The sequence below is a fragment of the Manihot esculenta genome, chromosome 16 (assembly GCF_001659605.2).
Source record: "Manihot esculenta cultivar AM560-2 chromosome 16, M.esculenta_v8, whole genome shotgun sequence".
Classification (NCBI taxonomy): domain Eukaryota; kingdom Viridiplantae; phylum Streptophyta; class Magnoliopsida; order Malpighiales; family Euphorbiaceae; genus Manihot; species Manihot esculenta.
Genome location: NC_035176.2, coordinates 28,744,535 through 28,760,102, shown reverse-complemented (window position 1 = coordinate 28,760,102; position 15,568 = coordinate 28,744,535). Strand labels below are relative to the sequence as shown.

Genomic DNA, 15,568 nt, shown 5'->3' with positions numbered 1-15,568 from the left:
TTATTTCATTAAACTAGAGACTTGTCTTGGTCATTGCAAATATGTTCCCTAACTCATAACACAGAAAATGTCAATGAATGTTATACTATAAGAACTTACATTAGGGTTTACAGTCATGTTATTCACCTTATCAATGGTCATGAATTATGGCCAAAAGCTTCCTAAGATTATATCCCAACTCCTAATACCCAATTTAAAAAAAAGAGATAGAAAACAAAAAGCAAGGAGAAAAGAGTATGAAAAGTTAGAGATTGCAGCAACAAGAGGAAAGCTTAGCAAAAGAGGCAACAAACATTCCATGATTATTTTGTTTTTTCAGCAAACAATCAAATGAGTATTATCATTGAATTATTAATTACCTTTGATTGCAGTTATTGTTATAAGTTAATATAATATTTATTAACTTATAGTTAATTTTTAGTCGCATCAAAGTAATTAGACAACCTTAATTGATTAAGCAATTGGTCAGAAAAATGAATAACCAACTTGTCCAACCACTGATTAAGCTACTGTCCAAATTTCATATATTACAGCAAGGAAGCATACTAGAAAACCAGTCAAAAGGCCAATAAAGAAGAACCAACTTTGGAAGTGAAAGGATATAATCTCATAAATTAGGTATATCTCCTTCCAGTGGCGGAGTTAGGAGCTTCCTTTGGTAGAGCACCGGCTGCGCCGCTGCGGCACCTTCATCCCCTTCAAAACATTTTCCGGTCGCCGATACGGCACGTGACCCCTATCTGTACCTTTCCACCTTCTCAATGATTTATTTTTTTTATTTAATTAGAATAAAGGGAGATATCTGATTTTTAAATTAGTTTTTATTTTATTAGTTTTTATATATAAAATATTAAAATTAAATAAATAGAGGAATTAATTTGTAACTATAGGATTTATTAATTATAACACTATTTAAAGATCAATTAATAAAAATATTAAGGATAAATTCTAATTAAAAAATAAAAAATTTAAATTAAGAGATTATTAATCAAACAAAATTTAAAAAATTAAATTTAAAAATATAAAAATTAAAATATAATTTTTAATAATATTTAATGGTATTAGAGAAAAAAACTTATTTTATTAACGGTATGTTAATATAAATTTCTTTTATTATAAATTAAAATATAAAATTCTACTCCCCTTTCTATTTTTAAGGCAACTATTTAGATAGCCTTCACTTTTAATAACTGTTTTGTAATAAAACCATTTAATTTAAAAATTATTAATTTATACCAATAATAAAAATCTAAAATTTTTTATATTTTATGGGTTTAAAATTAAAATAAATTTATATTCTACATTTTTATGATTTATATGTGAATAATAATGGTCCATAAATAAAATATCAAGGAGATTTAAATAAGATAAAAATATATAAAAGCAATAAAAATAATAATTATATCCTTTAATTAAAAATATTCAAAAATTTAATCTGATAATAAGTGTATCTAAATAAATTTAAAAGATTTTATACTCTAATTTTCAATTCACATTTTAAAATAAAAAATACTTCTAATTAAAAATAATATCAACTTCAAAGAAAAAAAGCAAAAAGTTTTCAGAGTTTTAAATGTGTAGGTGGGAAAAAAAAAATTTAATTTAAAAAAAATTATAAAAAATTATTTTGTCTTTTCGTGAATAAAATATTTCCTTGCAAACATGGTTGAATTTGTGGAACAGCATTAACATGGGTATGGCAAGAAAAGTGAGAGGATCTTTCTCTTACCCTTTATGTTCTTTTCAAAATCATTTCTTAGCAAAGAGATTTCTTATTTCATAAGTTTTGTATACAAGGACAAATAACAATAATATCATTACCAAATATTTTGCTCTTTACATGCTAAATTAAGCTACCCAAGCATATCCACTTGAAAAGGGTATATTCTATAACAATCATCAACAATTTGCATTTTTTATTTTAATAATTGAAAACATTTTTAGAGTTAAGACTTCTCAAATTTAATTTTTAATAAAAGTTAATTATACCATAAAAATAAATAATTTTTATTTTTGATTTATTTTTTTAAAGTTAATACTGAACGGTATTTTGTTCAAATTAAAAGAACTGATCAAATTGAATTAATTTAAAATTTTAGTTAGATTTTTTATTTATTTTAGTTCGATTTGATTTTTTATTTTAAAAATTTTGAATATTTGAATTCGGTTCGATTTTGATAAAAAAATTGAAAAAATTAAATCGAACCGATAATAATAATATATTATTTTCAATAATATTAAGAGATTAGATCATATTAAAGTTAAAATATCACAATTAAATTTTAAAATACTAAAGGTAAAGTATAAAAAATAAAAAATTTATTAAAAATTTAAATCGATCAAATCGAACTAAATTGAATCAAATTAAATTGGTTCGATTCAATTTAATTTATGATTAAAATCGATTCAATTCAATTTTTATAAATATTAAAAATTTAATTTTTGATTTATTTAGTTCAGTTCGATTTAAAATTAAACCCAATGAATATTCACTCCGAACCGTTTTGTAATTTTATATATATTTTTTTTAATTAAAAAAAAAACAGACAGAGATGCTTTTGCAATAATGTGCATCCAACTACCATACAGCTGCTTATCTTCCAACTTGGTAGTTGATTCTAAGACCAAACATTCTATTTATATTGAAAACTGCCATTCAAAATTATAAAGCTTGAGATTGAGAATTCATAAATATTAAAATTAGCTGCAAAAATTGTACAATGATATTAATTTTATTTCTATAAAAATTAATATAAATAATTTTAATTAGTAATATATAAAAAAAATATAACAATAAAGAAATTGTAAATATCAATAAAAAATTATTTTTCACTAATATTTATTATTACTAATAATTAATTTTTAACAATAATTGTAATTTTATTATAAAATATTTATAGTCACGCAACAAAATTTATTTATTTATTTATACTATAAATTATATTGGCAAATTTTAATTTAATTGATAATGATGAAAAAAATTTATTAATTAAAATAATTTTGTTGAAAATTGAAAAATAATCATTTTTTTAAAGCATTATTAGTATGAAAAAAGAAACATTAAAATTACTTGAAAATAAGATTTAATTTTTGCATATCTACATTAATTTGATGACGTTCTTAAATATAAATATTAAAAAGAAAATAAAAAGAATCCATAGTTTACTTGGTAAATTTAGCTATGAGCTGGAAAATATGGTCACATCATAAAAAAATTAATTAAATAATATTCTTCCATGAAAAATAAGATCGGATGCTCTAAATTTCATTTTTTTTATTAACATTGCCCTGTCAACAATAAGATGAGATTTCATGAAAATTTATTTTTAGAGAACCCAATTCAACAGATTTCATTACCTTTATAATCGCAAAATCTCTTATTTATTAGATGATATTAGTCGAATTTTTAAGAAATTTAATAATTAATTTCATATTTTTACAATATAAAACCCGGTAAAATACAAATATCAAATTACACATTTTTACACAACTAATATTAAATTTAAAATAATTTATAAAATTTATTACACTCACTCTTTTTTTTTGTCCTCTAATTTTAACATGGAATAAATATTAATTATTTTATTTTTCTTATAAATTGAGCAATAACAGTATAAATTCGTTTCAACCACATTAAAAATCAATTCTTAAATACATCTTAGTGATTAATTTTTCATTAAATGTGTTTTTGCAGATTTTTTTTACTTTATTGTACATTTATTTTTTTATATAATTTTATATAAAATTATCATATATAATATAATTAATTTTCAATAACTAATTAAATTAAAAAAATAAAAAAATCACTTTACACACAATAGAACTAACAAAAAAAAGATGGTCTAAAAAAATATAATCTAACTTTATTTATGACAAATTAACAAATAAATAGAAAAAATAAAATTTCTTAAATATATTCATGCAACTACCTTTTTTTTCAACTTTATTTATATTTTTTTTTCAAAAAGATAAATTTTTCATGATCATCCATTAATATGTGATTTGAACTACTTGCCTCATATAGGAAGATCTAACAATATTTTTATTTTTAAAATTTTAATTATTGTCATTACCATTAATATAATCTTTAACATTTTGATTATTTAACAGTTTTAAAATTATTACTTTATTTGAATTTATTTGTTCAGATAATTTTTTATATTTATGAAAAATTATTACATTATTTTAGATTTTTATTTATCACTATTGCTATAAAAATTATTTTTCTATCAAGGAATAAGTCCTTTATTTAGTCTCTGAAATATTTTTTAAATCTTAACTATAATCTTATAAGAAAATTTAAATATTTATTAAATTACCTTTTAAACCATCATCTTGATTCTAATATTTAAATTAATGATAATATATTTTGTTTATTGTAAATATATTATGGATTGACTAGTCCAGCTATCAATCCTCACCTATATACTTTATAATTTGAAATTATAGCAGGTTATATGTGTTTATATGTATAAATTTCAGGAGAAGTTCTGTCAGTTTTTCTGTGTTTATATGTATAAATTTCAGGAGAAGTTCTGTCAGTTTTTCTGGTCATGTCTATCTCTATAAATTAGAGAATGGGTGTGACATTTTATATCACTATTAATAAAATATATATATTATTGATTTTATAAATTATATGATCCATGTATATATTAATTAAATATTTTAATTATATTGAATTCATTTTTTTCTCATTAAAAAATTATTTATATTAAATCCTTCTAAAAATCAAAATTTATCATCATCTCACAGAGATTAACATCAAATTTTATAAGTACAAAAAGGTTATGAACTTTAAATTTATATAAATTTTATAAATGATTTAAATAAAAATATTTAAATTAATTAATTAAATTAAAATTTTATTTTATAATTAATATCAAATAATAATTATTCAAAATAAAAATTTACAAAATTTAGTTATCGTGAAATGCACACCCTATTATATGTTACATAAAACTTAGCCTTGAAGATAACTAAATTTCATAAATTCGAATGGCTGAAACGCACACCCTATTATATCTGACATAAGACTTAGCCTTCAAGGAAATAAATAAAAAATATATATATTCTTTTAAGAAAATAAAAAATATATATATAGTATTGGAGCAGGAGAGATTAATAAATAAATAAATATATTATTTAATTTTAATAAATATAAAATAAACCTAAACTGCAACTTAAAAAAATCTATAAAACACTGAAAAGAAAACTTTTAAAAAAGATTTATATATTAGAAGATAATGTTTTATTTTAAAAAAATTCAAATTAATTTTAAATTCTTAGAAAGAATCAATTTAATAAAAAAAAGGAAACAAATCATTATAAGCTTAATCAGCAATGAAGGTAATTTACACCTGCTATTATTATTTATTTTATTTTATTTTTTTTGGGAAGGAGAAGGAAATTGCCTATTATATCTTCACCATCGTCTTAAAATCCCTCTATCTGTTACATCACTTTCTCTTGTTTGATTGGTTGGCTTTGCTGTTTAAACAAATCATGTGGAGCTTCTTCTTCCTCACAACAAGAAACTGTACACAGACACAGATTTATAATCTTTCTCATGCTGTAGCCAATTACCCACTCTTCCTCATAAAATCTCCAATCCTTTCTGACTTGTGAAAGGAACAGAGGGGAAGCTATCTCCTTTATATATATACATTTCCTATCTTTTTAGTTTATTCGTTCTGCCATGGCGGAGCCAAAGAAGTACGTTTCACAAGCAGAGCTTCAGAAGCATAATAGGCCTGAGGATCTATGGATCTCGATACAGGGGAAGGTCTATAATGTCACCGATTGGTCCAAGGTTCACCCTGGAGGTGACCTTCCGTTGCTTCAACTTGCTGGCCAAGATGCTACAGACGCCTTCGTTGCTTACCATCCTGGTACCGTTTGGAAATATCTCGACAAGTTCTTTACTGGGTATTATCTTGAAGACTACTCTGTCTCTGAGGTTTCAAAAGACTATAGAAAATTGGTTGCTGAGTTCTCAAAAATGGGTCTTTTTGAAAAGAAAGGGCATATTACATTTATTTCTCTATGCTTCATGGCAATGTTGCTAGTTTTGATTTTTTATGGGATTTTTTGCTCGAATAGCACATGGGTACATCTGCTCTGTGCTGCTTTCACCGGGTGTTTGTGGATACAGAGCGGGTGGCTTGGACATGATTCTGGGCATTATCAGATCATGACAAGCCGTGGATTCAATCGCGCAGTGCAGATTATCACTGGCAATTGCGTTGCAGGAATTAGTATTGGCTGGTGGAAGAGGAACCACAATGCCCATCACATTGCTTGTAATAGTCTTGATTTCGATCCAGATCTGCAGCACATGCCTTTCTTCGCGGTATCTTCGAAATTTTTCAGTTCACTGACCTCTTATTTTTATGAAAGGAAGATGAATTTCGATTCTGTTACTAGGTTCTTGGTCAGTTATCAGCATTGGACTTTTTATCCTGTTATGTGTGTTGCCAGGATTAATTTGTTTGCACAGTCTATCTTGCTCTTGTTATCTAAGAGAAAGGTACCCAATAGGGTTCAAGAGATTGTGGGAGTACTTGTGTTTTGGATTTGGTATCCTTTACTCCTTTCTTGCTTACCCAATTGGGGAGAGAGAGTGATGTTTGTTCTTGCCAGTTTCACTGTTACTGGCATTCAACATGTTCAGTTCTGTCTGAATCATTTCTCATCCAATGTTTATGTTGGTTCTCCTAACGGAAATGATTGGTTTGAGAAGCAAACAAAGGGCACACTCAATATAAATTGCTCTTCCTGGATGGATTGGTTTCATGGTGGATTGCAGTTCCAGATTGAGCACCACCTGTTTCCTCGATTGCCTCGCTGCCATCTTAGAAAAGTCTCACCTTTTGTTAGGGAGCTATGCAAGAAGCATAATTTGCCTTACCATAGTGCATCGTTTTGGAATGCTAATGTAATGACAATTAGGACTCTTAGAGCTGCAGCCTTGCAGGCTAGAGATTTTGCAAATCCGGTTCCAAAGAATTTAGTTTGGGAAGCTGTTAATACTCATGGATGAGATGGGGATCCTCTGAAGCTTTCCGAGGTTGCAGGGCCTCAATTGTTTGTGCCTATTCAACATCCTGCTGTGTTTCAGGCATTTTTAATATCAGTGGGAGAGTAATTATCTGTCACTTCTTGGACGCTTCAATTGTCTCTTATATGAGCTTTATATTCATAAGTTGGTTAATGTAGTTTTCGGAGTATTGTAAAGATCATTTCTGCCGATTGCCCACAGGCTGGCTGCCGTAGTTCTTTCTTCTCTTGTTTCTGCTCAACAATGCAGCAAAAGGGATTTAGCGAAATGTGTAGTAGTATTGTACTTCTTGCTTTCGAGTATCCTTTGGATTTCTTTTGTAAATTTGTTTTGCATTTGATTTTTATCACAAATCAAATGTAAAGTAATTGGTCCATTGCCAGAGTTAATTTCAACTTTGAAGATCTTTTGAAATTTCCTTAGCTTCTCAATTCCTGATTTCATATGCAATTGAATTTTTCCTTTCAATCAACATATAATTGATGTATTTAGGTTACTAGCCTGCATATCCCTTCAGCAGCTAATGCTTTAGACTCTTGAAAAGCATATTTTCAGTCAACTTTTTCACTCAAATTCAGCATCAGAAGTGGATGAATGACTTGAAAGACACCAGCCCATGAAGTGAGATTGGACTTACTTGGGCTTGTTCTGATTATTACAAATAAGTTAACCTAATAATTAGTTGATCTATTACTCTTGAAAATTGATGTAGTCTTTAGAAGTGGGACTTTTCAGACATATGGAAGGATGGCATGTTAGAATCACTTGTTTTGTTCTATAGATGATAAGTTACCCAACCCAAAGACAAAATTTATGTGATGGGTAGTTTCCACTTGGAAGGATTGAGTTGGGACCAACTGCCACTAGTTTCCATTGGACACAGCTGTGTTTGAAAGGCTATGAGATGTCTGTTGGAATCATTCCATGGTTTTATTGATGGATTATTTTGGAATAAAGCGTAATGTCCTTGTCAAAGTTGTGTAAATTGTAATTGCACAGCGGAGCCCATTTGTGAAGGTGAGTTGTGGGCTTTTGTTGACAGTTTTTGAAGGAAAGCTACTCATCCTCAAAATATATAAAAGGAAACTTCCACGCTCCAGTTCGCCTTCTGACACCAGTTTCTTCATATTATACAGATGAGATGAATTTGGAAAAATTTAAAATTAGTCCCCTTGCTAAAAGAATTTTCCACTCAACAATTTACCATACAATATGATTTTTATTTATTTTAAAATAATTTCTTTAAGATAAAAATTAAATTATTTTATTTTAAATAAAAAAATAAATTATTTATTTTTATTTTAAATGGAGATTTACCGTACAATCCGTCTAATTAAATGATTCTTTGGTTTTTGAGTATGAATTACAGTGGGATGGGACGAAGACAGGTATTGGCCCCCATACTCACCCATGGAGACAAGGTCAGGGCAGAGACTTCTCCTGGGTGAAAAGTTTTCTTCCGCAGAGATTTTTATTTTATTTTTTTATTTTATTTTTATCAATATAAAATATAAATCTATTTATTAAAAATAATTATTAAAAAATTTCAAATATAACATTAACAATATACAGGTATATTTTACTAAAATTTTAATATTTATGTTTATAAAATAAATTAAAATTTTAATAAAATAATGATAAAAAAATTAAAAAAATGATTATGGGAGAGAGTTAAAAGATTTGCAAAAAGAGAAGTAAACGAATTTAGTTGAGTTGGACAGTTTTAAATTTGGTTTGTTTAAATTTTTTTAAATTCGAACGATTATTTAAATTTAAATGTGTTTATTGATTTGATTAAATTAAATTACATGCAAATTTTTTTATATTTCAGAATATTTTTTCTTTTAAAAAATAAAAGATTAGAGAATTTAAGTGCTTGGGGTTGGTTTTTTTTTTTTTAATGGATTGATTTTTAGACTTAATTATCATGTATTTCATAATTTTTTTTTTAATTTTAAAAACAGAAGCAGATCAGATTGCTCAATTGTAATCTAAGCATGCAATTATTCACCATAATCAGGTAACTCTGCTGCTGTTTTTTCTCTTCCCATGTCTCTGGATTTGCTGGTTTCTCTCCATACACTGTATCATGATCACTGCTTCTACAGGATCTCAAGCTTGCGCTGCATGTAAATACCTCCGCAAAAAATGTGCAGCTGATTGTCCTCTCGCCCCCTATTTTCCTTCCAATCATTCCTCTGATTTTCTCAATGCCCACAAACTGTTTGGTGTAAGCAAAATCTTGAAAACTCTCAACAAGCTACGCACTTCCGAGGAGAAGAAGAATGCCATTAAGTCTATGATCTATCAAGCTAATGCTCGTGCTAGAGACCCTGTTGGCGGATGTTCCCGAATTATCTCTCAATTGAAAAATCAAATTGAATTTTATCAGCTCCAGCTTAGTCTTGTTCGCCAGCAGATTGAATTCCATCAGCGACTCCCTTTGAATGATGATTTGCAGGTCTCCCCAATTGATATATATGACGCTACCACACTTGAGTCTAGTGGATATCCAACACCAAGTATTGTTCAGAAGAGGAGTTACCAGATTGATGATGCTGTTGCCAATATTGACATGGAGAAGTTATCATTATCTGGTTTGAGTGGACATGGTAGCCAACCATCATCATCTGGTAATGAGGCTGTTGCAGTGGATGCAAGCCAAGATGTTAAACCATTTCTTGGTGAGTTCCATGAGAGAGATAACACAGTTGGACTCTTAAAGAATTAAACTCAATGCAGGTTTGGTTTTACTCTCCGTTAGCAGTTAATTTAGCAGTATAGTTTTATATTAAAGGAAATATGTAAATTGAATCGAACTTATTTGATTCAATATAATTATATTAATAATTTAATTTTATATTTTAAATAAAATATAATTTTTTATTTTTTTAATTTAATTTAATTTTAAATTTAATCGAGTAAATCATCAAGAATTTAATTTTTTACCTTTCGTAAGATAAAGGTTTTTATAATTTTTTAACTTTAATAATTTTTTACTGTTGTATAAGAAAATAACCTTCTTTTAAAGGTATTTGATCAATTTGGTGAGTTGACCAAAAACCTTAATTTTAAAAATCCTAAATACAAGTTGAAAGTTTTAAATCTTGAAAATTGTTTCTTACTTTTATTATTCAAATTATTTTTACATTTACTTAAATAAATCTCAAAATAAATATTAAAATATAATAAAATTAAAAATTTTAAAATGAGGGTATTTTGAAATTAGATGATAAAATGATTATTTAAATTAACTTTAGAATTTATTAAGAAAATCTAAATATATATATTTATATAAATACAAGATAATTAAATTTCAAAAGAAGAATTAGTAAAATAGATAATTTCTCTATAACTACTTAGATAAAGATAATATACAAATAGATCATATCTCTTATAAATAAAAAGAAATTATATGCTTCCAAAGCAACCTGAGCTTATATCTCTTTTTTTTATTATATTTTTATTTTTTTGTGTCATTTTAATTATTTAAATATTTAGCTATTTAATTATTAAATTTAAATTTTATTTATTTATTATTATTATTATTATCTTTTTAATATATTTTTATTTTTAATAAAATAATTTTGACTTTTTGTCTTCTTTTTAATTTAATTTATTTTTTTAATTAACAAGAAATAATAATAGAGCCCCTTTAAATTTTTATTAATTTAGTTATATCAATTAATTTTTAAAGTTTATTTAATTTATTTTAATTTGAAATTCACTTAATTATTTGTATAATAATTCAATTATTTTTTATTGTTTATCTTTCACTCGTATTTTAATTATATTTTATCTAACTATTTAGTTGTTAAATCTACATTACCATGATATTCTAAAATAGCTTTGAAATGAGTTTTTTTTTCCAAAAAAATTTTAATTTATACATTAACGTCATATTTAATATAATGCAATCCCATTATAAAGAAAATATTATAAAATTTTTTTCTCCAATTTGTTTTTTCTTTTCCTATAGATAATGCTTTAAATAGATTATTGTTCTTTTATTATAATTAATTATTATGCAATATGAACAGGAGAACTCACAGTAGAATCCCAGACCTTTCTATTTCTATGAAACCATAAATTTCAAACAGTAAAGAGGAGAGCACAATCATTTGATAATAACAGAGAAAAGCACATCAACAACTGTAAGGAAACCTAAAGATTATTGCAAGTCACAATTACACAGCAAAAAAATAAAAGGTCTTTGTTTCCTTTTTAAAATCCAAGTGTTTCATTTAATTCGAAAAAAAAAAAAAAAAATAACATTTTCAGAAATTATTTCGAATTAAAGGTATTGCTTTTGAAATAAACACCCTCAATACTATTCACACGAACGTTTCCATCTACAATATTAGCTCTCTAAACGGATGGATTAGTTATGTACTTCAAATCTGCAGTATAGAAAACGATCACAAAAACTCGCCTCATACTTTTTGTAAAACTCTCAAAGAAGGTGTGTTTTGTTCACTTGTTTTCTCTCAAATACTTTATGTTTTTACACTTTTCTTTTCATAAAAAAGTTGTGGTAATCGTAACAGACACATAATCGCAGATATCAATATATCTATGCGATAAGTCATTTTCAAAATAAATTGAAAAGACTTTTTATATGTAACCATTACATATAGACGGCAGATATTATTATCTTATAATAATTATAAATAATTAATATTAATAATAATAATATCTTAATTAATATTATTATTAATTATACTAACGAACTCTTAACCCATTAATGTGACATCGCACATCAATGACCTTTTTTTATGTGTGGCTCAATAGGCTCATATTAGTTGGCAATAGGCCCATTCCAACAAGGCCATAAATCATAAGCAGCCTCTAAAAAGACGTTATGACTACCAAATTAATATGAGGATCGATAGTCCGATAAAACCTAATAAACATAACATGTATTAATCCCTTTGTCACACGATATTTAGTTTGAACATAAGTCATGGTCAATGTCAAACTAATAATGTTCAAACTTATGATTTTTCGATTTCTAAGTAGACTGATAAAACCAAATGATATTGATCATATTATCAATTCATTTGAGCATGACCATGCATTTCTCAGTCTCACTTATCGAGAGACCCAGAAGATATCTCTCTCAAAGAGATGGACAAATTCTATCTTGATTGTTTAATATTCTGTACATAATTTCTATTATGCTCAATCATAACCTTTATGATTATCTGATTAAAGACAATATTTAGTTATGTCAAAACATAACAGTCCTTATGTCGGAAACTATGACAATCTCAAGTCAAAAGATTAAAACATAACTATCTTAAACATCACTTATGACAATAATCCATGTAATGATCTTAATGTGGGTCCATCCAATACTTTATTCTCTAACAAATATCTATGATTATTAATTTATATTAATATACACATAATTATCTCATGATTATCAATCAATAATCATATTAGTCATATTTTATTATTATCATCATAATAATGATTAACATCCCTAGTTACTTATTATGTAACGCATAGGACACCATCAATATCAATCTCTTTTGATAACAAAGCAGTAGCAGTAGGAAGCACACCATGCATAGCTCACCAAACTAGATTTCAAACTTTACCAGGGACCTCAACAGACCAAATCTTTCTCTAAAGGGATTGAGGCACTGGAGAAACATGTACAATACACAACAATCTATAGGTACTTCAAACAAAGTAGCCACCTTTATCCTCACCCATCCACACCAATCTATCATTAACCTGTCTTGTAGATAAAGGAATTTGAAAAATTAATTGCCTATCATAAGAGTTAAATAATTGGTTAATGAGCGAGACATTCCAGCTACCACGATCAACATCCCGTAAGGCTGAAACCTTGTACAAGTCATAATCCAGAGGAGGAGCAGTACAGATGTATGGATTCAAAAATTTTCCAGCCAAAGATCACTCCATATATTGATATCAGTTCCTGAACCCACCCTTCAATAGCTATCCTGATGAATCAAATCTTGTGATGCCTATAAACTATGCCAAGTATAGTTAGAATTATTACTAAGTGGAGCTTCCAAGATAGAATAATGCAAATAATACCAAGCCTTCAATACTCTTGAAACCAGTGAATCTGGATTGGATAAGAAATTTCACATTTGCTTACCAAGCATAACCATATTAAAAAGGTGTAGATTCTTGAATGCCAATATAATACCCGGCTAAATTCTGGCATCGAAATTCCCATTTTCTGATGGAAATCTCCATCGGAATCCGGAATCTCGAAGTCAAAATGTTTATAAGGGTAAAATAGGGTTTTTATAAGGTGAATATTTGAGTTTTGGTAAGGCTTAAAGGTTCAGCCACCGAATGTGGCTTCTCCAGCCGCCGAAGGTGGCTTCTCCAGCCACCTATAAAGGGCCTTCAGCCCAAAAATCGAGAGAAACTCTTCTCCATTTTCGGACAGAGGTAATCTCATGCGCTTCTTTGGTTCTTCTTGCCGTTTTACTTCAATTTCTGGAGAATTCACAAGTTTTTAACTACGGTTTTTAAAGATCCGAGTTGCATTTCAAGTCTTAAACCTTAGAGACCTCCAGAGATCGATTTCCCTCTTTCTCCAAGTTTGGGTTGCTGTCACCATAGTTGTCTTCAAGAGGTAACCTAAACCCTTGCTTTTCTCTTGTTTTCAAAAGGTTTTTAGCTTGTGTTTTGAGGGTTTAATGGTTTTGGTTGCATGTTTGTCCTTATTGTTCGTTGTAGGGTTTGAGTTTAAATGTACTTAATGCATGCTTTCTCTTGTGTTTAAGTTGTTGCATGTTGGATTAGAGGCAGTCTTTGAGGTCTCTTAGGTATGTTCAATAGGTTTGGTTGCTGTGAGGTCCTTACAAATGAGTTTTATAGTGTTTTGGGAGGCTGAATGCTAGGGCAGAATTGGGTTCTGCCTAAACTGGAGAACCCAGGTTCGGCCGCCGTACCTGCAGGTAGAGGCATCCTTTTAGCCGCCTAAACTGTCTCCGAAAGTATTGACTTTCGGATCTGTGAAGGGTGTTAGAAAACCCAGAGATTTACTGCAACCCAAACACGCAGCGGAAAAAATTAAAATCTCTTATTTTCTTCTCGGGATCCGTGTGCTTCGTTTAATTCGAAAGGAAGGATAAGCTACTAACCTGTTAGACTCGACGAGAAGATACAATTCCGGACTCAAGGTGCTGCTTTTTCAACGAACACCCGCTATGGTATCCACACGAACATCTCTTATCCTTCTAGAGTGCTAGCTCTCTCTGATGGATATACTATGTGTTTCAATCTGCAGCTCAAAACGAATTCTAAAAAAAAAACGTCTCCCCCACAATTCGCAGCAGGAGTTATATACGTTTTAAGTCTTTCAGTTTTTCCACACTTCTTTTCGCAAAAGAGTTGTGTGTATAACCCACTATCATAATCTCACAGATACTCTAATATCTTACGTGATAGTTTATTTTAATATGAAAAATCGAAGAATCTTTTATCTGTAACAGTTACAGATAGACTGCTGATTTTTTAAATATTATTATCTCATAATAATATTTAATATTAATAATAATAACATCTTTATTATTAATAATTATACTAATGGGCTTTTAGCCCATTAATATAATACATCAACAATGTTCTTTTATGTGTGACCCAATAGACTCATATTAATTGGCAATAGGCCCAGTCCCACAAGGCCCATAAATCATAAGCGGCCTCTAGCAAGACATTATGACTACCCAATTAATATGAGAATCGATAGTCCGATAAAGCCTATTAAATAGAACATATATTAATCCCTTTGTCACACGATATCTAGTTTGAACATAAGTCATGGTCAATATTAAACTTATAATGTTCAAACTTATGATTTCTCGATCTCTAAGTAGACTGATAAATTCAAATGATATTGATCACATTATCAATTCATTTGAGCACGGCCATGCATTTCTCAGTCTCACTTATCGAGGGGCCTAGAAGATATCTCTCTCAAAGAAAGGGACAAATTCTATCTTGATTGTTCAATATCCTCTACATAATTTCTATTATGCTCAATTATAACCTTTATGATTGTCCGATTAAAGACAATGTTTGATTATGTTAAAACATAACAGTCCTTATATTGGAAACTATGATAATCTCAAGTCAAAGGATTAAGATATAACTACTTTGAGATTCACTTATGACAATAACCCATGTAGTGATCTCAGTGCGGGTCCATCCAATACTTTGTTCTCTAACAAGTATCTATTATTTGTAATACCCGGCTAGAATCCGGCACCGAAATTCCTGTCGTCTGGTGGAATCCGGGGTGTTGGAATTCTATCGAAGGGTAGGCTTTATGTTTGCTTAAGTGTTATGTTTTGTTTTAAGGTTTTTAAGTTAAAATGCTATGTGTTTTGAAGAGAAAAGTTTATGGGGACTTTTGCCAAGTTCGGCCGCCGAAGGTAAGTTCGGCCGCCGAAAATGCCCAATGTTCGGCTTCCGAAGCTCAGATTCGGCCCTCGAAGGTTGCATGGTTTTGCA

General features: G+C 28.3%; 2 protein-coding genes across 2 annotated transcripts; both read left to right on the top strand.

The window, feature by feature from the left end:
* The first annotated feature begins 5,455 nt into the window (after positions 1-5,455).
* On the top strand, positions 5,456-7,482 carry LOC110604075 (acyl-lipid (9-3)-desaturase). The gene is made up of 2 exons (XM_021742151.2): positions 5,456-7,293; positions 7,329-7,482. The coding sequence occupies exon 1, from the start codon at positions 5,699-5,701 to the stop codon at positions 7,040-7,042; it is 1,344 nt and encodes a 447-aa protein (XP_021597843.1). The 5' UTR covers positions 5,456-5,698; the 3' UTR covers positions 7,043-7,293; positions 7,329-7,482.
* A 1,667-nt stretch (positions 7,483-9,149) lies between these two features.
* On the top strand, positions 9,150-9,791 carry LOC110603283 (LOB domain-containing protein 7). Its single transcript, XM_021740981.1, has one exon. The coding sequence runs from the start codon at positions 9,150-9,152 to the stop codon at positions 9,789-9,791; it is 642 nt and encodes a 213-aa protein (XP_021596673.1).
* The last annotated feature ends 5,777 nt before the right edge of the window (positions 9,792-15,568 follow it).

What these genes read in the sequence shown, in the direction of transcription:
- LOC110604075 (XM_021742151.2), top strand. Translation starts at nt 5,699, where the DNA reads ATGGCGGAGCCAAAGAAGTACGTTTCACAAGCAGAGCTTCAGAAGCAT.
- LOC110603283 (XM_021740981.1), top strand. Translation starts at nt 9,150, where the DNA reads ATGATCACTGCTTCTACAGGATCTCAAGCTTGCGCTGCATGTAAATAC.